This window comes from Schistocerca piceifrons, chromosome 11 (genome assembly GCF_021461385.2).
Source record: "Schistocerca piceifrons isolate TAMUIC-IGC-003096 chromosome 11, iqSchPice1.1, whole genome shotgun sequence".
Taxonomy (NCBI): Eukaryota; Metazoa; Arthropoda; class Insecta; order Orthoptera; family Acrididae; genus Schistocerca; species Schistocerca piceifrons.
Window position 1 is genome coordinate 9,606,247 of NC_060148.1, and position 26,635 is coordinate 9,632,881.

Here is a 26,635-nt window from a genome sequence, read left to right on the forward strand (position 1 = left end):
GTGGTCTTAATGACATAGGTGTGGCGGGGGATAACCTAATGATGTCTGATTCTTCCCGCCTGCTGCTGCACAAGAAATTATCACGTCCTATCACTACTGGATGCAGCAACATACCCATATTTCTCTATAACATCTCTGTGTTTGCCATGAATAGTGAATATACATATATATACATAATACATAAAAAGTATCCCTGACAACGATATTTTGTTTACGTATTTGAAGTTCCCACGGTAATATGGTCCAGAAGCACGTACTTTAATATCAGAAATAGAACCCATGTCGAACAGTGTAATCTTCTCTGTTGTTCCGTCAGTGACAGAAGAGACTGAGAACTGCACACGAGGCTGAGCAACGTTCTGACGTGGAGTTTTGGGACGAGTGGGGTGCGATGGGACACAGTCGTTAGCGCGAGTGGGAAAAGGCAGCACGAAAGTCACACGCCTATTACGCGAGCGCAGTGTGAACTCGTTTGTAGAGGTCGGCTGCGCGTGCAGCGCGGAGCGGAGTAGGGCAAACAGTGACTGTTGTCGTTAACATTGCCTCGGGCAACTGGCGTGGGCGAGAGAGAGATACTAGCATCGCGCGAGGGACAGCGATGGCGGCAGAGTTGCTCGGCTGGCGCGTGGGAGTGGGGAATGTTCGTCAACAAGCAGGGTAACTGCCTGCGTAGTGGGCGTGGTCGTGCTGCGTGAGCGACTGTTATTAGAGACACTGTGTGAAACACGAGGCACTGTGCGTAGTGGACTCTCGGGTGGTGCGGAGATCACTGAATGCGAATCGTCACACGCAGTGCACGTTTTTGAGCTAACCTCATGAGTGGTTGAACTGATGCTCGGCGATGAAGCTCGATCCGGTGAAGGAACTGCAGATTGCAGTTTCAACAGCGAGTTGCGAGCCGCAATGAGCTCATTGTACGTGTGAACAGTGTGTTGTTTCAGCTCGCCATTCTCCCAGAGGAGATACACTGCCGAGTCGTATTCTGAAAGTAGGTTAGTGACGCACGTCACAACCTTGCCTGCGAGGGCGGAACACTTGCGAACTAAACTCCACGTTGTGGCGGAAATGGTATGAGGAGAATGGGTGCCGGAGCACAGTATCTGAGTGTTAGATGGGTGGTGTAACACTGAACACTGGACTACGTTTGGGGAGAGCTTGTAATGGGACAAAAAAATCAAAAAATCCATACGGAGAAATGGTTTGTCGATGTTGGCGATGTAGGAGGTCCACGGGAAATGCAGAGAAGGGGTTAGGTGCACCATCACTTTCACGGAACTGACAGTTTGTAACATTGACAGCTCGTAGGAGAGACTTCGTCGGTGAAAAGTCGGTAGGAGCCAAAGATCGAGGTGTGATAGACACGTCAGCACCAGTGCCGATTACGTAGACAAACTGCGATTAAATGTCTGTCACGTATAAACGACCTCTCGGCCGATGGGACGAGTGGACGGAGTGCAATGTTAGGGGACGCCTGTGAAGTTCCCCACAGGACTTAGCGTCACTTAGTTCCTTCGGTCAACGTTTGGGTGTTGGCGAGGTAAACTGCACTTCTTGGTCTCAGCCCCAAAAATCCTGTGGTACCAACAGTACGGATGTGGCGGTGGCGGCGACTTAGCGGGGGAGGCTTGTCCTCGTAGATCTGTTCTGGGATGTAAACCGGGATGTACGGAACGTGGGAGATTCTCGAGTGCTCGGAAAGAGGAGAGAGCGAACGAGTACTGTCTGGTGGCGTAGATGGCATGGAAGCGGAATGGGCCCTGCCCCTTCCTGCAGACGACCGGTAAGCAGAAGGTGTAGTGTCACACAGTGACGGTGGATGAGCTGCGTGTTTCTGGTGCAGGAGTGCATACAGCTGATCTGCGGTGCATAGGTGAGAACCGGTAGACTCGAAAGAGTGCGGCAGTAGGTGTATCTGTATGTCGGTAGGTAACTTGGCAGACCGTACCGCCCACAGGGTGACGTCTGGCATCGCGTGTTCACTCACGAGTAACCTGAGGCGGCGCCAAAGTTGTGACGGAGTGCGGTCCCCTAGGTGCTCTTCGTACAGAATCTTGATTATCAGTTCCTGTGGCGAGCAGGCAAGTCTATCCGATACTGTTTTCTTGGCGAACTCGTACTTCGGTGGCAGTGGAGGTGAAAGTAGGAGATCGCAAATTAAATCCTAGTGGTCGTGAAGGTGTGTGACCAAACATAGGAACTTGGAGTTGTCATCAGTCATTTGATGCAGCTCGAAGAGGTGCTCCACCAGTGCGAACCGTGAAACTGGATCGGCCTCGTACAGGGGAGGTAGCTCGGGTAGGCGGCCTGGAGGCGGAGACGGAGGTGGCTTCGGCGTGTCTCGGAAGGCCTGCGGTCCGGCTGCATGAGAGTTCGTGCCGGGATCCGGCATCACCGAAGCGGGAATGTTACTAGCACATACGTTCAGAACAACGGCTGCTTGTAATGTCTCTGAAGACGCCCGAAAACGTTATGTGGCAGGCACGGCTGGTACCGTGGAAGTGAACAGGCGAGCTGCGCGTAATGAAGGCCCGTAAATTGGACCGGAAATTGCAGGAATAGCACTGACATTGTCCAACTCAGAAATGTCGCGGAAGGCCAGTGCAGCAGACACAGATGGTACTGCAGAAGGAGCGAGTGGTTGTATGGTTGGAATCGAGGCCTGCCCCCCCTCCCCTGGGGGGGGGGGGGGGGGCTGGAGCTTAAAGTGGCAACAACGAGAGTTTTCCACACACACAGGCCATGACGCACCCTTCGTGGTAGGACTATAAAACACTGATGAAACCTGTTGGCGGTCGCACTGTTGTAGTACAACGTTACTGGATGAAGAGGCTATGTTGTGCACACGTACCCACGTGGTCGCGAAACTGGGCCGCCGATCCAGTGGTTTGTTCTGGCGAACTGGATGCATAAAAATGTCTGTTACTGATTTGTAAGGAAGGCGAGGCTGGCATAGCTTGGTATCAGTTGACTGCATGTGCGTTTTGCACAAATAGCGGCGTTGCACACGGCACTCCCATAACTGATGTCGTGGCGCATAGAGGATCAAAGCGCGTGTGCGAATTTCGGTCCCTTTGAACTTCGTACGAGCGATCGATCGTCACACTGTTTGGTAGATCGCCCACTTCACTTTTCACTTGTTGCTGTGCGTAATCCGGCAAAACAAAACCTGAGTCCATTGTTTGAGGTAACTGTGTAACACTCAGTCGTTGTGCAGTTGCTAAAGTAGAGGTTATCCTTGTCGAAGATCGTTGTCCATTAGCTGCGAAATAACTGACGGCGGAGGGTTGTGTTGGCCTGGTTGTAAGAGCTGGGCCTCCAAATCTTCGTAAAGAATGTTCGGTGATGTAGCGATGGCATTGTACATGAAACCTGTTGATTCTATACAACTGGCATGGAAGTCGCAGCAGCCGTGCAACTTTTTGTCTGCAGTCACCAATATGCAATTCTGGATACGGAACGTAATATAGGTAATAAACAGTTCCCATGTTTTCTATATACACATATATTTTACCATAAAGACTGATACACAGGAACACTTCATGAAGTACAAAGGCGGACTGAATTAAACATGGCGGCTCGTCAGAGCAGTTAATGTTACAAAGATTGTAATTTGTTTGGTCGATGTGACCTGTCATCGCCACACTCTTCCCATTTTATGTATTCCTCTACAGCAGTTTTTCCCAAATCGTTTTCTTTTATTATCCCCACAAGATACTCAATTTTTTTAACTTCCTGTATATAGTTAGTATCTGTTTTCAGAAAATTTGGCGCATTTTTAATGTTTGTTAACACTTTGGAGATGGTGTCTGTGAGTTCCTGGTGAAGCATAACATGGCAACACTGCTACAGCCACCGTACAGTCATGACCTCACTCCAGCTGATTTTATTTTGTTTCCCCAAGGTCAAGAATATAGTCAATAGATGCCAATTTGACAGCATTAAGGCTGTCCATGCAGCTGCAACAACAGCTTTAGACTCATTTCAGATGAGAACAATGTATAGCCATCTTACTACCTGTCCCTTGACTGGTGCTGCCTTCTGTTGTCAGTTTCTAGAATTATATCGAAAGAATCATTAATGAATGTAACAGCTGCTGCAAATAGCTGAGCAAAAATGATTGTGTGGATGTAATTTCATGTGTGTGCTCATTAAATGTCACAGTTTGCAGTAATTCTGTTACAAATATGTTACGTTTGTTGAGCGAGCAAGAAATTTTGGAAACTGCTTCATAACTTATGTTGCACTTTTTTCTATGGAGGGTAATTGTACTATCTTTCACCATTATTTCAAATTTGTAATCTATCAAAGAACTAAAGTAAATACAAAAATAAATCTTGAGCTTGGTCCTTTTTTATTGTTTATTACTCGTGAAGATACATCAATTACATATGTGCCAATAACTCTTGAAAAATAGCATAAATGACCAGTTTCCTATGCCTGGTATTCTTCTCAGTGGTCAGTCTTCAAAGCTTTTTTTCTGCAGAAATTGTGAAGCCAGTTCTAGTGCTATTTCTTGTAAAAGATTAATTTGTAGTAGAACAGCTATCACATTTTCAGAAAGTATAGCAAAATTATCTACAAATGTGAGATAGTTTATTCCAAAATTTTTGTTTTCAGTTCGCAGTCTTATTGGTGAAATGTTATATTAGTTTAGCTTTTGTGGCAAATTCTCATTGTTTTTCTAGAACACAGGTAAAAATAATTGTGGGTAGGCCACACATAGTTGTACACCTGTGTTTATTTCATCCACAAATTTAGCTTTAGATACTGTATCTCTGAAGTGTTTCAGAAATTAAATTTGCTGATTTAGATTTTTACCAGATTCTCACAATATTTTATACATTATTTGTCTGTCAACAGAACCGAAGGGCTTTTTGAAATCAAAAAACATTACTACAGTATCTTCGGGATTCAGTAAACTGTGGTGAATAATTGATTTCGGATTAAACATTTGTTCAGAATATGGTCTACCCTTCCTAAAACCACTTTGATATTCACTGAAATGACTGTCCAGTGTTGTTTCTACTCTGTTCAGTAGAACCTTGTAAAATATTTTATATGGATCTGGTAGCAAAGCAGTTCATATGTAGTTGTTAATGTGTCATTCATTGCCTTTCTAATGTAGTGGTTAATAGCCTGCTTCACAGCGTTATTGTTCAGTTTTTCAAGGTTTTTATTACTTCATCAGTTTCTTTGAAAGTCTGAGATAAATCTTCTTATGGATTTTTATGAGTGTTTGAAAATTCCAGCTTATGGATTGGTGAAGGACTATAAATAAGCTGATCAAAATATTTTGCAGGTATTTCACTATGTTCAGTGTTGTTTAACCCAAAGCTGCCACTTTCATTTATAAAACAGACGCTTGGGGTTTGTTATCCCTTCATTCTGCCCTTAACTGTGTGATAAAAATTACAGGTATTGTTTTTGAAATGTTTTCCTCAATTTCCATGAGCATTCTCATTTTAGAATCTCTCTCTCTCTCTCTCTCTTTTAAAAACCTCACTTAGTTCTAATTAGCATTGCTGTTTCCTTCCTTTGATGTTTAAATTGACCACAGTTTCGATTTTCTGTAAATATTTCCACTTTTTTCCCATTTTGGCCTTCTCTGTTAAAGCTTCATCATGTAGTTCATTCCATCATATTTTTTTACTGATTCATATGTTTTCTGTGCAGCGTTACTGTTTTCATTAGATAATACTTATCAGTTGCCACGTTTAGCTATTTTCATTTTGTCTTGATGTTTTTGAACTGTTTATTTTGTTATATTGAGTCTGTCTGTATTATATTTGATGAGTTTTTGTGTTTTTATTTTATTAGGTAGGAGATTAACCTTTATACATTTCATTTGTGTTTATTTCGTTTTATCTGATGTTTTTCTTTATTTTGCAATTTGTTAACATACCAAATATAATTTCACAGGCTTCAGTAATTCAAGAGGAAAAGATTTTTTCTGGAATAACAGACATCACAGAGAGAATATTATCATGTCGTGTGCAATACAATGCCATAAATGATATGATTGCAGACAGACGAAGTTTCTTGGTTGACGGTGATTCGTTATTGTTAAATGCAGTGGGACAAAGTGGTTTGGACAGTGCTGGAGGTGGACAAATGTTGCATTGTGTGTATTTATGTGAACGCCTGCTTCAGATTTTTGCAAGAGTTAGCGGAACCTTTGAAATAGTATTTTCGAAAGTCTGGGACAGAATTCTGAAGGACAACCATAGCATCCGTTTGGCCAGATCGGTCTTAAAACATCATTTCAGACATAATACAAAATTCTTTGTTCATGAAATTGAAGCAATTTGGAGTGTAGATTTTAGGCAAATTCTCAAGCACTTGAGGCCCAGTTTTTTGTTGTGTGACATTTTACCAAAAGAATGCAGCTCATATTTTTCTGAGGACAACTACAGATGGGTGAAGGTGATGTCGTGTGCAAACATTTTGTACAGTATTGGACAAGGCCTACCTTGTGTTGATTTTCGTAACATTACTCTTGAGGTTTCTACTATTCATGCATATTTTATTAATGTTGTACCTGGCATTAGTAGGTTGCTTCAGATCATCTCTAGAAAACTTGTAAACATCACAAAAGACTGGAATACACTGAAATTATTCATTCAAATTCCACAAGATTTAACAAGTGTTAGAAGAATCGTATACATTGCCTCTGCTGCTAAGTACCTTACTTTAAACAAAGACACTGATGCGATGATGCTAGTGAAGGTCCTCCTCCTAAAATGTGCGCTCCTGGATGCTCTCCCTCTGAAATTCAGAGCATTTCCACAACCATATGAAGTGCCAAAGCAAGTTTCACATTTCATAACAGAAATTCACAAATTTATGCACTTAATAATGGAAAATGGACTGACATACGATTGTTGTTTTAGTACTGTATCTGACATTTGGCAGGGTAACTTATTTTTGAAGCTCCTTGTGACTTTAAGAAACCGTGTACTTGAACAAAAATGTGGACTTGGTAATGTATTGGGTGAAATTTATGTACATTTAACAGCTACTTTGAGTGATCTTTGGGGAAGCACATTGGAGCCCTTTCCAATAACATCAGAAGGGTTAAAGTGGACTCACAAAATAAAATTTGTGCAGAATCGAGATTCGAAGCCAAATACTGATGCTGCAGCTCTTGCACAGTTTGACCGACTTCTCCCAATATCGTGCAGTCTCACAAAGGAGTTTTGTGGTGAAGAAGTTTTAAACAATCTTGCTAGACTTCAAAATCGTGCAGCAGAAATGCAGTTATTTATTTCCAGAAACCTCGCTTTTGAAGAAAGACACCATTGGCATTCTCGGAAAAAATTGACTGACGATTTCAGCAGAGTATTTGACGATAGAAAAACATTCAGAAACAGTAAAGGAGGAAGATATGCTGAAAAAAAAGCACAGAAACATCAGGCCCGATTTGCAAGATACATGAATATTTACGGAAGCAATCTCGAAGGAAGATCGATACAGAGAGACGTAATTGTTAGGGGAACCAAACAAAATAACAACACTGCCAGTGTAGTTAAAAGTAAAAACTATCAAAAGAAGAAACCTGAGAAACCAAAAATGGCAGATATTATAAGAAAACAGAATAATGAGAGAAAAAGACATCAAAATGAAGATAGTGATAAAGTTATGTTTAAAAAGAGCAGTGCAAAAATTAAGAGCTTTCTCCTGCAATTTAAATTTGACATTGCATTACAGGAGTTACAGCTGTTGCGAAAAAATTTGAAAACTGAAATATTTGAACTGGAAACAGAATTACTGATGGCAGAAACGTTGCACAAAAAATTGCAGTTTGATTATAGAGAGAAAGGTGCTGGAAGTTCACACGTTCTCGAGCTGTACAAAGAACTTTTTCTGCTCTTAAGAGACCTTCTTATTGGTTCAGAGTCCAAGTATAAATTATCTGACGAAAACAAAAAGCAAATAGCGTATTATCTAACTTGTCTGAACATGCACGATATAAGCATTGAATGGAATTTGCCGTACGTTCAAAATTATGCTAAAATGACAATTATAGATATAAAAATGTCATGGGCGGAATTTCAGCTGAAACATTTAGGCCCTTCCTTAATACGAAAAAATCGAGGTGAAATTGACGACGAGCTAGGATTTGCCCCTGATGACTGGCAGAAAATGCTAATTGACACAGTAAGGAAACGACAGTCAGCCATTGTGGTTGCTCCAACATCCTCTGGCAAAACGTACGCATCTTACTACTGCATGGAGTCGGTGTTACAGGAAGGGCACGAAGGTATTGTTGTGTATGTTTCCCCCACAAAGGCTCTTGTTAATCAAGTAGCAGCAACTGTGTATGCACGCTTTAAAAATGTTACAATGCCACCTGGTCTTTCAGTTTATGGAATATTTACTCGTGATTACAGGCTAAATGCATTGACCTGCCAAATACTGGTGACTGTGCCTGAATGTTTGGAGATCTTGCTTTTGTCACCTCGCATGTGCAGTTGGGTTAGGAGGTTGCGATACATTATATTTGACGAGATCCACTGTTTGTCGGGAATCGCCGGTGGGCTGTCCTGGGAAAGTGGATTGTTACTTACACGTTGTCCCTTTTTAGCTCTTTCTGCAACAATTGAACAGCCTGAAATTTTACAACGCTGGCTACAAGAATCGATGAATTTTAAAAAGGATAGAGATATGCAGAATGGATGCAAACGAGATGATTCACATTATGTGGTATCTCTTATAACACACAACGAAAGACATAATGATCTCAAGAAGTACATCTACGTTCACGAACAGAATTCGTTAGTCCACGTGCATCCGTATGCGTGTCTTACAAACAAGGTAATAGACACTTACAGTGGTATTCCATCTCATCTGACCCTCTCTGCTGAGGAGACATTATCACTGTTCGGTGCTCTCCAGGCCACCGAACAAATACACACAAATATAGAACATTTGAGACCAGAAAGATTCTTCCGAGTAAATAGCCAGAAACTTTTTATTACTCGATCGTCAGTTAAAGAGTATGAAAAGGAGCTGAGGGAATTGCTCAGTAAATGGGCACAAGAGTTTAATGATTCATTTGTATCTGTGGTCAGTCGTTTGGCTCACGGTGCACAAAATCTTCGTAATTTGCCACCGAAGGTAGTACCGATATTTCAACTTCCGTCCTTAATTGAAACTTTGGAAAAAAACAAAATGTTCCCAGCAATTGTGTTCCTCTTTGATCGTAGTTTGATACATGCATTTTTAAGTGTACTAAATAGGTATTATGATGCAAAAACACAAGGACTTTTGGGCAGTTCTTCAGATGATAGTGATGGAATAAGCACAACAGCAGAAACAAAGACAAGGAAAGGTAAAACAGTTACTGTGAGAAAAAGGAGAACATACTCTTTGGGACTATTGAAGGGAAATGCTTCTTCTTTGCGCAGTGTTGGAATAGTTGACAGTGACGATTTAAAATTTATTGAAAATCGTCTCATAGGAATTGGCCATACGAAGGATGACCCATTTGTGAAAGGGTTAAGAAATGGTATAGGAATTCACCATGCAGGCCTTAACTCAAAAGAGAGAGTAACAGTTGAAATGATGTTCCGTATGAAAGTGCTTAATGTTGTGTTTGCAACTTCTACCTTGGCTCTTGGCATACACATGCCCTGCAAGACTGTTGTCGTAGCTACAGATAGTTCATTTCTAACACCACTGAATTACCATCAGATGTCTGGACGTGCAGGAAGGCGAGGGTTTGACGCTGAAGGAAATGTTGTATTTTGGGGAGTAAACGAATCAAGAATTCAGAATCTCCTCACTGGAAAGCTACCAATTCTGTGGGGTAACTTCCCCATGAGTATATCTCTAGTGCTACGGCTTCTGCTTCTTGTCAGCATGTGTGAAGTGACAGTGCCAGAAAATAATGCTGATAGGGGAACAGTGCAGAAAGAGGCAGTATCAAGGTTGGTACAACAAATTAAAACTGATTTTCAGTAAAGAATGCTTATTAATTTTTGTGTGCAATGACCATTACTTATGCTCAACATTTTATTTTTTTTCTCAGAGTACGTTCTGTTGTAGATGATAGAGCTGTGTTTTTGTTCATCTCATAATGAAACATGGAGGAGTCATCAATATCCTTCAACATGAATCACCTAAACAATATGGAAAGGATAGACATTACTACTCACCACAAAAATTTGATATATAGATATGAGCGATTTATAAAACAGTTACTTGAATATCACAGTGATTATGATACTTTTTCTTTTCTTTGAGACAAGGAAACTAGTACTATGTGCACACTATAAACTAAACTAACAATGTCACATAAATATGAAATTTTAGAATAAAAATTGTATGAATTAAAAAGTGATAATCTTCACTGAAGAGCAAGTAATTTGTTATATAACGATATTGTCTGTCAACTTCTGCTTAAAAATAGCTTGTGAGTTTTTTTAGAATGCAGGAAATGTGTCTGACAGAAAATACGGGCATATGATTTGATTCAATAGTTTTATTTGATTCATTAATGATTTGCAGACTTAAATAACATCTTTGCTCTTTTTCCCCAGGGCTCTGACTTTCCTCAACTGCAACTTAATCTATCAGCATTTTGCAGAGTTAAAACAACAAATGAAACATTTCTTTGCATTTTCAACGCAGTTGCTGATGATGCAGGTAGGCTATTAAGCTATGAAAAAACAGCATTAATCTCTTGATTAAGAAGATGTGACTGGAAAGTGGAGGAAGGCATGCAGCTACTTCTTATATTCATTGCTTTGTCAGTTGCATTTTAAATGATTTATTGCATAGCTATTCTTGTATTTAAAGAAGAGTGTCGTTATCTTGGAAAGGTAACTACATGTATTTAATTTTCTGAATATAATAGAGGGAAACATTCCACGTGGGAAAAATATATCTAAAAACAAAGATGATGTAACTTACACAAACGAAAGCATCGGTATGTTGATAGAGACACTAACAAACACACACACAAAATTCAAGCTTTCGCAAGCAACGGTTGCTTCATCAGGAAAGAGGGAAAGACGAAAGGATGTGGGTTTTAAGGGAGAGGGTAAGGAGTCATCCCAATCCCAGGAGCGGAAAGACTTACCTTAGTGGGAAAAAGGGACAGGTATACACTCGCACACACACACATATCCATCTGCACATATACAGACACAAGCAGACATATATATGGAATGACTCCTTACCCTCTCCCTTAAAGCCCACATCCTTTCGTCTTTCCCTCCCCTTCCCTCTTTCCTGATTAAGCAACCGTGGGTTGCGAACGCTTGAATTTTGTGTGTGTGTTTGTGTTTGTTAGTGTCTCTATCAACATACCAACGCTTTCGTTTGGTAAGTTTCATCATCTTGTATTTAATTTTCTATTGACAACAGAGTCACATTTAAAGCTTTATCAACTTCCAGTAACTAAACAGTTTCTTTGGAATAAATTTCTTGCTGCAATGGTTTCCCATGACAAAAAGATTGTAAGGGGGGGGGGGGGGGGGGTGAGATTTTCCTCCGTTTCATATCGTGATATATTGTTTGCGATTAGTAATCGTCACCATGTGATTCAGTAACAAAGAGGCGATAAACATCTGCATGTCAGCTAAAACTTTTGCAGATAATTATTGTCACACACAGGAACCATGTTTTCAGAGCAATGGTCCTTCATCTGTATGTACGTCTACATCCATCCTCTGCAAACCACTGTGAAGTGCAGCGCTCGGACTTTCCATTGTACCACATGTTGGGGTTTCCTCCCATTCCATTTGCACATAATGAGCATGGTAAGAACGATTGCTTATACGCTTCTGTGCCCACTGTAAGTAGTCTATTCTTGTCTGTGGAGTCTCTATGCGAACAATACTTAGATTCCTCAATTAAAGCATGTTCTTAAAACTTTACAATTACACTTTCACAGCATAGGTGGTGTCACTCTTTTCAAGTTGTGACCTCCCCTTCTCTCTTTGCTCCATTTCTTTCGCTGATCTTTCCTCTTCTTTCTTCCTCCTTCGTACCGCGGCTATATCTCGGGGTTTTCGATGCAGAAATGTAGTGAGAAGGGGGCACTCGTGTGTCGTGGTTCACGATATCGTACTGCTGTGAGCGAGCGTCACTCGTGCCTCTGGTTTGAGAAGACTGGTGACTGAAGTACGAACATTTCTCAAAAGAAAAGCAGGTATGTGCTCTCTTTTCTTTTAAAACTATAAATAGTACCATAACTAGTACTATCTACCATTCTACTAAACCGAATTAGTGCGACACTATTGATGAAGTTTCAACCTCAAAAGAAGTTTATTAATACCAATTAGCTAAAATAAAAAAACTCATCCAATCCAGAAGTCACTCACAGTTAGAGTAATTACTTTCTGATGTGTGTGTAGTAGTCATTGATACTTAAAACATCATTTCAGTAATTCTATCACTATCCATTTATGAGTTGCTAAGCAACGTATCAACAAGCTGACTGTGGAATAATTCATATTCGTCGTATCCCGACAGTAAATTGGTCCTCGCTTGCTTTCAGCTTCAAGATAAATACTAGGCCACTCATATATGTCTTTGATACTTATTATCAAGCTAATGTCCATAAATTGCGATTAATGTTACTGAATCCGACACGTGATGATAACACCCAATATCCTGCCGCATAGCTTAAGCTCCGCACTGATATTTGAGAATTCACGTACAATTTGTTTGCACCAAAGTCGGGCCGTGGTTCCCTAGAATAATTTTTAAATCAACTTCAGGTTGTAAATGAACAATTCTGAGCCCATTTGTGAAAGTTACCGAAGATCCACACTTGATGACTACTTGTTCGTGCACTCAGCAACACGGAAGTTTTTGTTCTTGCAAAGAGAAAACATATCGTGCATAATCCAACAAGGTGATTTGTTATGTCAAAACATATTTATATGCATCTCATTAAAACTGATTACCTATTAAATCCTTTACTCTGTAAATAATCAATAAAATTTAAAAATGAATAATATGTATAAAAAAAAATCTCAAGTTGATATGAAGTCACGGGTCACTACTAGTTTCGACTCCCCTACACTCGTGTGACGCAAAATAGATCAGACTTATTGGACATATTCATGTAATGCTACAAAGTGTCTCCCATTTCAGGTTTTTAGAATGTACATGACGCTCTTCCGTAAGTGAAACAAACCTTGCCACCATTTGTGCAACCCTTCCTTATTCAGTTTCCACAGTTACAACGTATTTGATATATGCCCTACATGCTGGTGCAATATTCTAGGAGGGGTTGCACGAGTGTTATGTAGACTGATTCCATTTTTGCAGTATACTATCAATAGATCAAAGTCTACGACTTGTTTCAGTTATGTTTGAGCCTAAGTGACCACAAATTGATGTATCCAGGTATTTGTATGAGCTGACGAGTTATTGGTTCCAGTTGTGATTTATTGATTTTGTAAAATGTAAAATCAAAAGGACATTCAGCTGTTTATATTTCGAGTGTAATTTATTTATGTGACCAGTTTTGGGTTTTCTCTGTGCCGTACACGGGCCCCCTGACTGAAGTAACTGGTATCTGTACCCTTCTTTTTCAACAGATTTAGACGGTTTTGATTTTACATTTTATATTGAACAGCCAAAGCCCCTCAGCCATCCTGTACAAAAATGGACCTTTCAGAGAATTGATTTTGTAGCCATAGAATACCACTTTTTATGGGAAGTGCATAATTCCACATTTATGAAAATTTCGACGAAGTTGCCAGTCTGTGCACTTCTTTGAAATTTTACTAAGATCTCCCTGAATATTTCTGCAGATTTTTATGGATAGTTCTCTATTACAGCTAACAAAATTATCTGTTAATACCATCTGCAAGGTCATTAATGCCCAACATAAACAGCCAGAGCCCCAATACACTTCCGTGCAGTTCACGCTAAGTTACTTCTATGTTTGTCACTGACTCTCCATACGAAGCAACACGCTGCATCCACACTCTCAAGAAAGTCACAAATTCCATTTGATATCCATATAATCATATTTTCACTTATCAGCAATGGTGTGGCACTGAAACAAATGCTTCCTAGAATTCAAGGGATACTGTGGCTGCCTGACTACATTGATCTGTAGCTTTGAGGATGTAATGTGAGAAAAGTAAAAGTTGTTTTCAGAAACAGTACTGGTTGGCTTGGAGGAAGTAATTCTGGTCAAGATATATTATTATGTTTGAGTTCCCACTGTTGTTGTTGTGGTCTTCAGTCCTGAGACTGGTTTGATGCAGCTCTCCATGCTACTCTATCCAGTGCAAGCTTTTTCATCTCCCAGTACCTACTGCAGCCTACATCCTTCTGAATCTGCTTAGTGTATTCATCTCTCGGTCTCCCTCTACGATTTTTACCCTCCGCGCTGCCCTCCAATGCTAAATTTGTGATCCCTCGATGCCTCAAAACATGTCCTACCAACCGATCCCTTCTTCTAGTCAAGTTGTGCCACAAACTTCTCTTCTCCCCAATTCTACTCAATACCTCCTCATGAGTTACGTGATCTACCCATCTAATCTTCAGCATTCTTCTGTAGCACCACATTTCGAAAGCTTGTATTCTCTTCTTGTCCAAACTATTTATCGTCCATGTTTCACTTCCATACATGGCTACACTCCACACAAATACTTTCAGAAACAAATTCCTGACACTTAAATCTATACTCGATGTTAACAAATTTCTCTTCTTCAGAAACGCTTTCCTTGCCATTGCCAGTCTACATTTTACATCCTCTCTACTTCGACCATCATCAGTTATTTTGCTCCCCAAATAGCGAAACTCCTTTACTACTTTAAGTGTCTCATTTCCTAATCTAATTCCCTCAGCATCACCCGACTTAATTCGACTACATTCCATTATCCTCGTTTTGCTTTTGTTGATGTTCATCTTATATCCTCCTTTCAAGGCACTATCCATTCCGTTCACTGCTCTTCCAAGTCCTTTGCTGCCTCTGACAGAATTACAATGTCATCGGCGAACCTCAAAGTTTTTATTTCTTCTCCATGGACTTTAATACCCACTCTGAATTTTCTTTTGTTTCCTTTACTGCTTGCTCAATATACAGATTGAATAACATCGGGGAGAGGCTAAAACCCTGTCTCACTCCCTTCCCAACCGCTGCTTCCCTTTCATGCCCCTCGACTCTTATAACTGCCATCTGGTTTCTGTACAAATTGTAAATAGCCTTTCGCTCTCTATATTTTACCCATGCCACCTTCAGAATTTGAAAGAGAGTATTCCAGTCAACATTGTCAAAAGCTTTGTCTAAGTCTACAAATGCTAGAAATGTAGGTTTGCCTTTCCTTAATCTTTCTTGTAAGGTAAGTCGTAGGGTCAGTATTGCCTCACGTGTTTCAATATTTCTGTGGAATCCAAACTGATCTTCGCCGAGGTCGGCTTCTACCAGTTTTTCCATTCATCTTTAAAGAATATGCGTTAGTATTTTGCAGCCGTGACTTATTAAACTGATAGTTCGGTAATTTTCACATCTGTCAACACCTGCTTTCTTTGGGATTGGAATCATTATATTCTTCTTGAAGTCTGAGGGTATTTCGCCTGTCTCGTAGATCTTGCTCACCAGATGGTAGAGTTTTGTCAGGACTGGCTCTCCCAAGGCCGTCAGTAGTTCTAATGGAATGTTGTCTACTCCCGGGGCCTTGTTTCGACTCAGGTCTTTCAGTGCTCTGTCAAACTCTTGTCCACATTCGCCCCTGGAAATGTCTTACAATTTAAAACCTGGTTCCTAAATCTCTGTCTTACCATTATATAATCTATCTGATACCTTTTAGTATCTCCAGGCTTCTTCCATGTATACAATCTTCTTTCATGATTCTTGTACGGTAAAATGCTCATTTGTATAAGGCTTACTCTGGCATGCAAGGCTCTGTCTGAGTGGACCTTCAGTTGCTCAGGTGTTTGTGGGGCCGAGATGGAACCCTTAAACTCAAACATATCAACTCCCAGTGTGAAGGGAGGAAGGCTAGTTCTCCTGATAATCAAATTGTGTTTAGCAACGGGGCTCAAGGATTCATAAATCAGAATGTGTCTGTAGTGATCAAGAAGAAGAAAGTATGTTTAAAGAAATGTCCTCTTCCTATATTCAAAAGGCCGAGAAGGCTTGCCGATACCTTAGAACCTGTAAACAGCTTACGAAATGCTTCCTTCTTGTTCGAGACTTGTAGGGCAAAGCAGGTGGAACTTCTTAGGAAGTGACAAAAATTAGATGACTGTGATGTAATTGTGGAGTTGCATAATTCTCTTAACTCAGGCAAGGTTGTGGTCGCATGCCACATTACGGATATCGACATTGCGTAACTTAAACGAGGATCAGCATCACAGTGGAATTTTCTTTGAAAAAAAAAAGTAAAGGAGAAATTGAGAAGGCCGCCATCTTTCGACTTTCATTTCTCCAGTGCTGCCTGAACACATCGTGACAGGGTTCCTCCAACTTAGGGTTAGGCCTCACACACCTAACCCTACATGGTGCTATGAATGGCAGCATTTTAGCCATACGGTACTGAGAGTCAGAGGTGTAGGAACTGTGGCATGGCATCCCATGAAGCTGGGACCGATAGACTTTCTACAGCAATCTGCATCAACTGCTCCACGAGCCACCTAGTCTGGAGCCAACACTGCCCTGTTTTTACTGAGGAATGCAAAATTCAGGAAATAAAGAGTCATCAAGAAGATCACCTATCAAGAAGCCAGAAAGAAATACGAGGCAATAAAACTCCCTGTCTTTTCCACTTCTTATGTCTGTGGTGCAGAAACCTGTTTCCGAGGTCAACATATCGATGCAAACTAGGTCCGTTATACCATCGTGCACCACCAGCACCTATATTTGCACCTAGCGAGGTGGAGCAGTGGCTAGCACACTGGACTCGCATTCGGGAGGACGACGGTTCAACCCCCGTGTCCGGCCATCCCGATTTAGGTTTTCCGTGATTTTCCTAAATCGCTCCAGGCACATGCCAGGACGGTTCCATTGAAAGGGCATGGCCGACTTCCTTCTCCGTCCTTCCCTACTCTGACGAGGCCGATGACCTCGCTGTCTGGTCTTCTCTCCCCTCCCAAAAACAACCCCCCCCCCCCCCCCCCCCCGCAACCTCTATATTTGCACCTGCAGATGCCAAAGCAAACTGAGTAAAGACATAACAATACACACAGCTACGATGGATGAGATCAGCAATATGTTTACAGTGAACATTGAGAAGGCACTGCCTCTCCGTGCCCACTTTCCCCGTCGTCCTCGAAGGGAACGGGAGCAGGAAAAAGGGTCTCTGTGTCAGGGTCAAAAGCTGTCCTGGACATCGTTAGACCAAAATGTTGGATATTTGAGGATCTGAAATGCACTACTCACATCAAAATCGTGAAAATGGGCCAAGCTACCCATTTTATCACCACTACTGGTTCTCCTGTTTGCCTCTCTTGCAGACACTGCTCAGTGGGTATTGGACGACAACCTTTACGGTAGCGGCCGCTACTCTGTCTGGACCTGTCTGCTCTACGGAGAAGATGCTGAAAGGAAGCCGTCGAGATGGCCGTTTAGAAAGGCTGATTGGATGCTTTACGGACAATTGGCTCTTTCCGAGCAGTGTGACAGGATGCAGAACTGGGTCGATCACATTACAGCTGTGATTCCCTGTGCCGCTGAAGTGTCCATTCCGAAGTCAACAGAAACACCTAGGAGGCAGGCTGTCCCTCGGTGGAATTATGAGTATCATTTTGTTATCAGGTACAGGAGCACAGCTATGTGCATATTCAATTGGTGCCTTACAGGTTTGAATCTTGCAACTGTTTGAAAGGTGCAGGCAAAGTCAAGGAGATAGTAAACAGAGGTCTCGGCAAGAGTTCCTGAACTCCATTAGAAGGTCCACATCCACAAGCAAATATGGGAAGTGATCAGGAGGATCTCAATGTGCAGCTCGTGACCACTGGTAGCAGCTGTACAAGAGCAGGGGTCTCTTAACATAGCTGCGAGACTTGCTCAGACAGTGGCTGAATCATTTAAGTCCCCTACAGCTTGTAACATTACGAGCCAAGATAGCTGTAACAGAAATTGAATAGTGTAAAGTTATCATTAAAAACGCACGCCATGCGATTTGTGACAGTTTGGTTGGTCATAATAGTAGTAACATGCTTTTGAATGCAATTAAAATATAACGGCGATACCTGTTTAGTGTTATTGGAAATAATATGTAGTAAATTAATGAGTAAAAAGAAAGATGATGAAACTTACCAAACAAAAGCGCTGGCAGGTCGATAGACACACAAACAAACACAAACATACACACAAAATTCTAGCTTTCGCAACCAATGGTTGCCTCGTCAGGAAAGAGGGACGGAGAAGGAAAGACAAAAGGATATGGGTTTTAAGGGAGAGGGTAAGGAGTCATTCCAATCCCGGGAGCGGAAAGACTTACCTTAGGGGGAAAAAGGACAGGTATACACTCGCACACACACACATATCCATCCACACATATACAGACACAAGCAGACATATTTAAAGACCAAGTGGTGTCTGTATGTGTGGATGGATATGTGTGTGTGTGCGAGTGTATACCTGTCCTTTTTTCCCCCTAAGGTAAGTCTTTCCGCTCCCGGGATTGGAATGACTCCTTACCCTCTCCCTTAAAACCCATATCCTTTTGTCTTTCCTTCTCCTTCCCTCTTTCCTGACGAGGCAACCATTGGTTGCAAAAGCTAGAATTTTGTGTGTATGTTTGTGTTTGTTTGTGTGTCTATCGACCTGCCAGCGCTTTTGTTTGGTAAGTTTCATCATCTTTCTTTTTAGATATATTTTTCCCACGTGGAATGTTTCCCTCTATTATATTCAAATTAATGAGTAAGGTAGCTGATCCTATAAGAACAGGTGAAATTGGGCATATTAAGGTGTTTTGCTTTATGTCGACTAAGCCGATGATACGGCGTCTTTTTTTCCGTTTACTCTTAGAAAAAAAACAAACAAGTAACGAAGTGCTAATTGTGCGTTGTGAAAAATATAGGGGCGAATTTTAAATAGCTACAGTGTATAATCGGACTAACAAATGGATATTCAGTTACGCGAAATAGCGGACAGCGAAGTGTGGTCATTAAATTGAGTACACCTACAGGGCGGTCAATTCCGGGATAAGTCTATTCGCATCTCACGAGGGACGCGGTATTGAGACCGTTTTTTTTTTTTTTTTTTTTATTATATCATGGAGAGCGGGCTTCAATTTATAAAAAGGAGAAAAGCTGTATCATTATCATTGACTGTTGGTGTTATGCAACCAAAACTGTTCATCAAAGGGTTTCGGTGAATGAGTGGTGAATGCGAAATGAAACTGTGAACGAAGTTATGTTAAATAAAGCAGAAGAGACAAGACAGTTTGGTCGTATCTGTTATTATTCCATAAACCGTAACATTTCTTCTTGTTGTACGAAGCCTTTATAGACGATCGTTATGACAATTTGCTTTGAAGGGATCTTGTTACGAGTTACGTTTTGGGGACCTGGTCAACAGGGGATAGTTCGTAGATCTTAACTACTGCAGCTATTCTGGAATCAGGTGCTACCGTGACCGTTGTGTGTTGTCAATGGCTTAAGGTCATCATATCTCATGCTCTAAGATCGACGCGCCTTTCCTCTTGGTATAACGGTGTCTCACAGTAACAACGACAATGCCGACGGCGAAGGAAGATACGGTAGAAGCTGATTCTATCCAGGATCCGACTTTCCATCAATATTGGTAGACATGGGAGAAGACTGATTTAGGTATTCTGTCCACCATCTTGGAGGAACACAATCAGCCTTTCTGTTTGTGGGAGTTGGATTCTGCATTGTCAGTAGCTTGCGATACTACTGCCAGATAATAAAGTACAGCGTGTTGAAACAGCCAGACCTTCAGTCAGAAAATGCCCTCCTTCAACTCTGTACTGAAATTTGGATGACAGAAGACTTCCCCAACTTGTGGAAAGAATCTATTTTAATCCCAATTTTGAAACCAGAGAAGGGTTGGATGAATCCTAGTACAGTCATGCTCATAAATTAAGGATAATTGCAGAATGTGGGGCCACACAACGTGGCACTACACAAAACTGGTGCTAATAGCATAGGCACATAAGCATCATGTACGACACGGATCTGTAAGTCCACGGTATTGGTGATAAGTTGAGAAAACCGTCCAGAAACATATGTGGTACAAAACGCCACTGTTTCCTGCTGATGTACCCCTACATCAGTACGGGATATGATCACCGTACACACGTACACAGGCTGTACAACAGGTTGTCATACTCTGGATCAGGTGGTCGAACAGCTGCTGGGGTACAGCCTCCCATCCTGGCACCAGTGCCTGTCGGAGGTCCTGAAGTGTCGTAGGGGTTTGAGACGTGCAGCGATACGTCGACCGAGAGCATCCGAGATGTGCTCGATGGGGTTTAGGTCTGGAGAACAGGCAGGCCACTCCATTCACCTGATATCTTCTGTTTCAAAGTACTCCTCCACGATGGCAGCTGGTGGGCCCTTGCGTTATCATCTGTCAGGAGGAAGGTGGGACCCGCTGCACCCCTGAAAAGGCGGACATACTGGTGCAAAATGACGTCCCGATACACCTGACCTGTTACAGTTCCTCTGTCAAAGACATGCAGGTGTGTACGTGCACCAATCATAATCCCACCCCACACCATCAAACCACGACCTCCATACAGGTCCCTTTCAAGGACAAGTTGATATCTGGTTCCTTGTTCACGGCAGATGAAAACCCGGCGAGAATCACTGTTCAGACTATACCTGGACTCGTCCGTGAACATAACCTGGGACCACTGTTCCAATGACCACATACTGTGTTCTTGACACCAGGCTTTACGGGCTCTCCTGTGACCAGAAGTCAGTGGAATGCACCTTGCAGGTTTCTGGGAGAATAAACAGTGTCTGTTCAGTCGTCTGTAGACTGTGTGTCTGGAGACAACTGTTCCAGTGGCTGCGGTAAGGTCCCGAGCAAGGCTACCTGCAGTACTCTGTGGCCGTCTGCAGGCACTGATGGTGAGATATCGGTCTTCTTGTGGTGTTGTACACTGTGGACGTCCCATACTGTAGCGCCTGGACACATTTCCTGTCTGCTGGAATCGTTGCCATAATCTTGAGATCACGCTTTGTGGCACACGGAGGGCCCGTGCTACGACCTACTGTGTTTGGCCAGCCTCCAGTCGCTCTAGTATTCTACTCATAACGTCATCAGTACGTGTTCTTTGAGCCATTTTGAACACACACATCTGAAAACGTCTGCACACTTACTCGCTGCACCATACTCTGACATGCACCAACACACCTCCGCGTACGTGGACTGCTGCCAGTGCCACTGTGTAACGACCGTAGGTGAAATGCACTGCACGGTCATATGCCAAGGTGATTTAAACCCACAAACCTCCCACCAGAGCATTGTTTCACCATGTATCAGCATTATCCTTAATTTATGAGTGTGAGTGTAGTTGTTGTAGTATTAGCCTGAAGTGCTGTGTAGGAAAGACAGTGGAGTGTATAGTTAAGTGGCACCTAGTGTGGTTCTCGAAACCAAGTCCCTACTAACTCTCTCCCAGTGTGGGTTCAGGAGATATCACTCCACACTCAGTAACCTGACCCTGCTCAAAGCAGCAATTCATGAGCTTACCTCTGTAAGCAATGCCTTATTGGTGTCTTCTTCGATTTGGAAAAGGCCTGCGGTACTAACTGGAGGCGTAATATTTTGTTGCATCTGCATCCGTGGGGGTTCCGTAGTGATCTCCCCACCTCCGTACAGTCCGTCATCTCAGGCAGGTGTTTTAGATACAAAATTGGGACTGTCCCGTTTGACCATTTTAAGCAAGCGAATGGTGTTTCTCCTACCATGACACCAGGTGATACGCCAGTATGGCGATGACGAATACACGCTTCCAATGTGCGTTCACCACGATGTCCCCAAACACGGATGCGACCGTCGTGATGCTGTAAACAGAACCTGGATTCATCCGAAAAAAATGACGTTTCGCCATTCGTGCACCTAGCTTCGTCGTCGAGTACACCATCGCAGGCGCTCCTGTCTGTGATGCAGGTCAAGAGTAACCGCAGCCACGGTCTCCGAGCTGATAGTCCGTGCTGCTGCAAACGTCGTCAAACTGTTCGTGCAGATGGTTGTTGTCTCGCAAATGTTCCCATCTGTTGACTCAGGGATCGAGACGTGGCTGCATGATCCGTTACAGCCGTGCGGATAAGATGCCTGTCATCTCTGCTTACAGTCATTAGATCTCGACCGACGCGAGCAGCAATGTCGCGCGATACGATAAACTGCAGTCGCGATAGGCTACAATCCGACCTTTATTGAAGTCGGAAACGTGATGGTACGCATTTCTCCTCCTTACACGAGGCATCACAACACCGTTTCACCAGGCAACGCCGGTCAACTGCTGTTTGTGTATGAGAAATCGGTTGGAAACTTTCCTCACGCCAGCACATTGTAGGTGTCGCCACTGGCGCCAACCTTGTCTGAATGTTCTGAAAAGCTAATAATTTGCATATCACAGCATCTTCTTCCTGTCGGTTAAATTTCTCGTCTGTAGCACATCGTCTTTGTGGTGTAGCAATTTTAATGGCCAGTAGTGTAGTTATTCAGCCACAGTCATCTATCCCGTCTTTAGCTGTGTCTGTATTAGTATTTTATCACCAATTTTATCTAGTTATTCTGCTGTGTTTCATCGTACATTTATTGTTTTTTCCTGAGGCTCACCTTACCGGGACTGCCTTTCAATTCTTGTCAGAGAATGCAACTTGGTTTTCCATTTTCCAGGTTTAATTTTTTTTTATTTTACTTTTTTGCACTGATGATGTCCTTGCTGTTCAGCATTCCTATACACAAATCTTCATCATCACATCCGGACTCTCCAATACTACATCTACATCTATACTTTGCAAGCCACTGTTTAGTACATGGCAAAGGGTAGTCTTTCTGTTTCATTGGTGTTTGGAACATGGAAATTATGATTGCTTAAATGCCTCTTTGCTCATTGCACTTGGTGTTATCTTGTCTTCACAGTATATGTGTGAATGATAGTAAAGAAGATGTGTGTTTGTAGATTCCTCACTTAAAGCTGATTGTTGAGACTTTGTAAACAGGTGACATATGTCTACAAGTGCCTGCCATTTCAGGTTTTCCAGCATCTCTGTGACACGTTCACTTAAGAGTTCTCCAGTTAGTCCTCTTTAATATGGGCCCCACTCTTGAACAATATTTTTAATTTAATAATTATTGGATCCATAGACGAAATACATGGTGTGGATCAGGTAAAATTGTATTAGATGCACTGATAAGTATACATTGTCCACTAAGCATTTAGCAAATGATGATTTTTTTACTGTAATATTCTAGGCCTATTTCATGGTAAATTACAATTTTACTTACATGATTTATGCTATATGTATTCACACGTTGCAACTAAAATTTCATTTCAGTGCAGTAACTGCACTGCAATGTGTCTTAAAGTGTAGTACACGTAAAGTCGTTTATACTTATAGCAGGCACAGCTCATAATTAAAGGCTCTGAAACAGCCATACCAAAATATATATTAAAATAAATTTCACAACAATGTGTTACAGAATTTAAATTATCAGGATGCATTTCATGCATTTCCCACACAGATTTAAATAAATGTGGGTCATCATTTTTGGAACTGTTGATATGTGATATCAAGCAATATTTTTGGAAGAGGTAGTAGATAGTCTAGCCACAGCTTCTACAGAGTACAGCTCTCACACGTGACCCGAAGTTTCTGATCTCTCAGCTTTCGGCCTGAGGGTGTCCTACCAACCTCCACACAATTTGCACGTTCCATTGCTTATTTCAAAAGGCAGTGAACAAAGTAGCTGAAACTTACCTATTGATTCCCTGTGTCTGTATATCTCTATTGTGCTTTAATGCCTTATTATTGTTTTGGTAGTATTTTAGAGAGTTTTTTGTTTCTGCCATTGGCTGCTGTATCCATTGTTAGACTAAGTTTCCAGTTATCTCACCAGATTGAAATGGAATATGGTAACATAAGTATCAACACCCAAGGAGAGTCTCACAAATGATTCGAGAAAAAATCACGTGAAATAAGTTCCATTTCTTTAATTTCCTCACGTGTGTGTTTGTGGGTAACATGCTATATTTGCAGGTTTCCTTTAGTGAGTGTATTGTGCCTGAGTTTTGTGTTTTTACTTTCTTGCAAATAACTGCAGCTTACTGCAAATTTGAAGACAACACAATACGAATACAGAGTGCAGTTTGAAACATCAGCTTACGATGAAACTGAAGGAACTTGTGGCATTGAGACCTGATGTAAATGTTAGTTAAGAACAAAAACAATGTAAATTCAGGCAGGGGTATAAACACCATTTTAATAGAGAAATGTACAATACAGCTGGGTGGTTGTGTGGTTATGAAATGAAAAATGTATTTATTTCTTGTTTTTCTCCTGTCTTGTTACTGATAGTAGTGATATCACATGGACTCCAAATGGTACCACAGATGCAAAAAGTTTTCAGACAAAGGAGTAAAAATATAATCCCAGTTATAAACATTTAAATGGTTTTGATGTATTTTCAATATTAGGGAAAATAGACATTACGTGCCAATTAGTGCCTATTTCTGTAATATAAAGACAAAATGAAAATGTGCCAAGAAACCACTGCCAGTAAATATTAGGTAAAGTGATAACTACGTCAAGTATTGTGGCAAATTCGAGCTGGCTTTAAAATATAAGGGGCACGATGAAAGAAAAAATTCCAGGAACCCAGGAATTTTTCGAGGTCTAGTTGACCAGATGACAGAACTGGACAGTGTCTTTAACAGTACAGTAAAAAAGTTGGAAAACCATGTTTTTTTAGCTCTGTCGAAAACTCTTCAAAATGAACTCCTGGAAGCAATTTATGAGGTATTTATGAATCACATCAGGAATAAACAGTTGAGGATAAATTTCCTTGCAGTTCAAGTTGGTGAAACCAATGGCTGTGTAAATCTGTCACAACTGGTCAATTTACTTTGTATATTGCAGATGATGCAACTGCAACTCTTCAAAGCAAGCTAGAGAAAATGAACGTAAACTAAACACCTGAAAAGCAGACATCTCAGTGTTGCTACAGTGCTCCAAATACAGTGGCCGCAAAAGTGGAGTTCAAATAAGAATTAAATAGGTTTAGGAAAATGATCACTTCATTCATTGTTATTCATATCAGTTAAATTTAATTTCTGAGTGTTGTGTGACAGGCAATAAGCAAGTGTGGGTCTTCTTCCCCCATTTGGAAGGAATTCTACCTTTTTTTCTGATGCCCTACACACACAGCCATCCTTGACGAGATAGTGAAGAAATGTCTCCCTACCTGTCCTCTGCCCAGTGGAAGCAATTTCAAATCACAGAGCATAACCACAATATACAAATAACAAAAGGAAACTATTGAGTACATGGAAAAAAAGTATTGCTGATGATACTAATGGTTACAGGACAATAAACTGGGCCCCAAGAGTGAAGGATTTCTCGCAAGACGAAGATTTACTCTTGTGATTACATTTTTTTAGTGTCGTGGCTCACTGTGATATTCTGTTCAGTCGACTTAACAAAGGAACATCGATGCAGTGAAAATGGTTAAATATGTATCTCACTCACTGACAATCAGTACGAAAAGGCAGAACAAACTGCGAAACGGGGCATTTCAATGAATCGAGAATGGTGGCTGCATCTTGCCTCAGATTAGTGATCGATTCAGTTTTAATGGTCACTTGTCAGTTGCAAAGCTGTTTGCACCACTATCATTTTCCTGGAATGAGCTGTTACTTTGTTTAAATTACAGTCTTCAGAGTTATGTCACGAACTGAATGTATTGCACAGCTGAAAGGATTTTATGAAAGTGTCAGATGCTTTTTGCCTTTTTTAATTTTCTTTATAAAAACAATTTGACAGAAGCTTTTCTGAAGGTGTAAAGCCTTTGCAGATAATAGTAATATCCCCGACGATAACCAGAGACGCAGTATGCTGCTTTTCTACATTAAAGTTGGTGGAACATTCAAGTGTAATACTGTGAATGAGGAAGACGGTGCACTTACAATGTGTTTTCTTGAAAAAGAGTTGTAGCTGTACAATCAGCCTTTATCTAGAAACAATTGAATTAAGATAAGCAAAAGTGTCCCCCCACCCCAAACACACTGATATGTAGAATAGCACAAGGTCTCGGTTAGTTCCGATCGATAAATGTCACAGCATTCCCCAATGTGGAAACCGTGAGCCACACCTGTACTATAGCAGCAGTTTTTTATCAAATAAGTTTTGAGAGTTTTTTGAAAATATTTTTATTGTTTCTCTCTCTCAAGTTTGAAGGAAGTTTTTCTATAGGTTTTGGCCCTGCATATGACTGTTTTATATTCATAGTATTATATATGGGCTCATGGAAAACATTCTGTTTGCTTGTGTCATGGTTGTGTTGTGTCTTGTTATCTCGAGTGTTCGAAGCGTATTTGAATTCTGCCCAGCACAGGAGTTTGTATGGGTATACACTGGGTAGTGTTCATATCTGTAGCTTTACATGCTGGCCTACATGGTTCTCTCCATTTAAGGTTGGCTATCATTCTCATTGCCCTTTTTTGTAATTTGAACATAC

General features: G+C 41.4%; 1 protein-coding gene across 6 annotated transcripts in view; it reads left to right on the forward strand.

Annotated features, from left to right (window-relative positions):
* LOC124719938 (probable ATP-dependent RNA helicase DDX60) overlaps window positions 1-26,635 on the forward strand; it is a 113,182-nt gene that overhangs the window by 32,839 nt on the left and 53,708 nt on the right. For all 6 annotated transcript variants that reach the window (XR_007006024.1, XM_047245132.1, XM_047245135.1 and 3 more), the window contains exons 4-5: window positions 5,920-9,929; window positions 10,542-10,647. Coding sequence is in view for 5 of the 6 variants with exons in the window: in XM_047245132.1 (XP_047101088.1) it covers window positions 5,920-9,929; window positions 10,542-10,647 (4,116 nt within the window). In the remaining variant the exon portion in view is untranslated. The remainder of the gene's footprint in view (window positions 1-5,919; window positions 9,930-10,541; window positions 10,648-26,635) is intronic.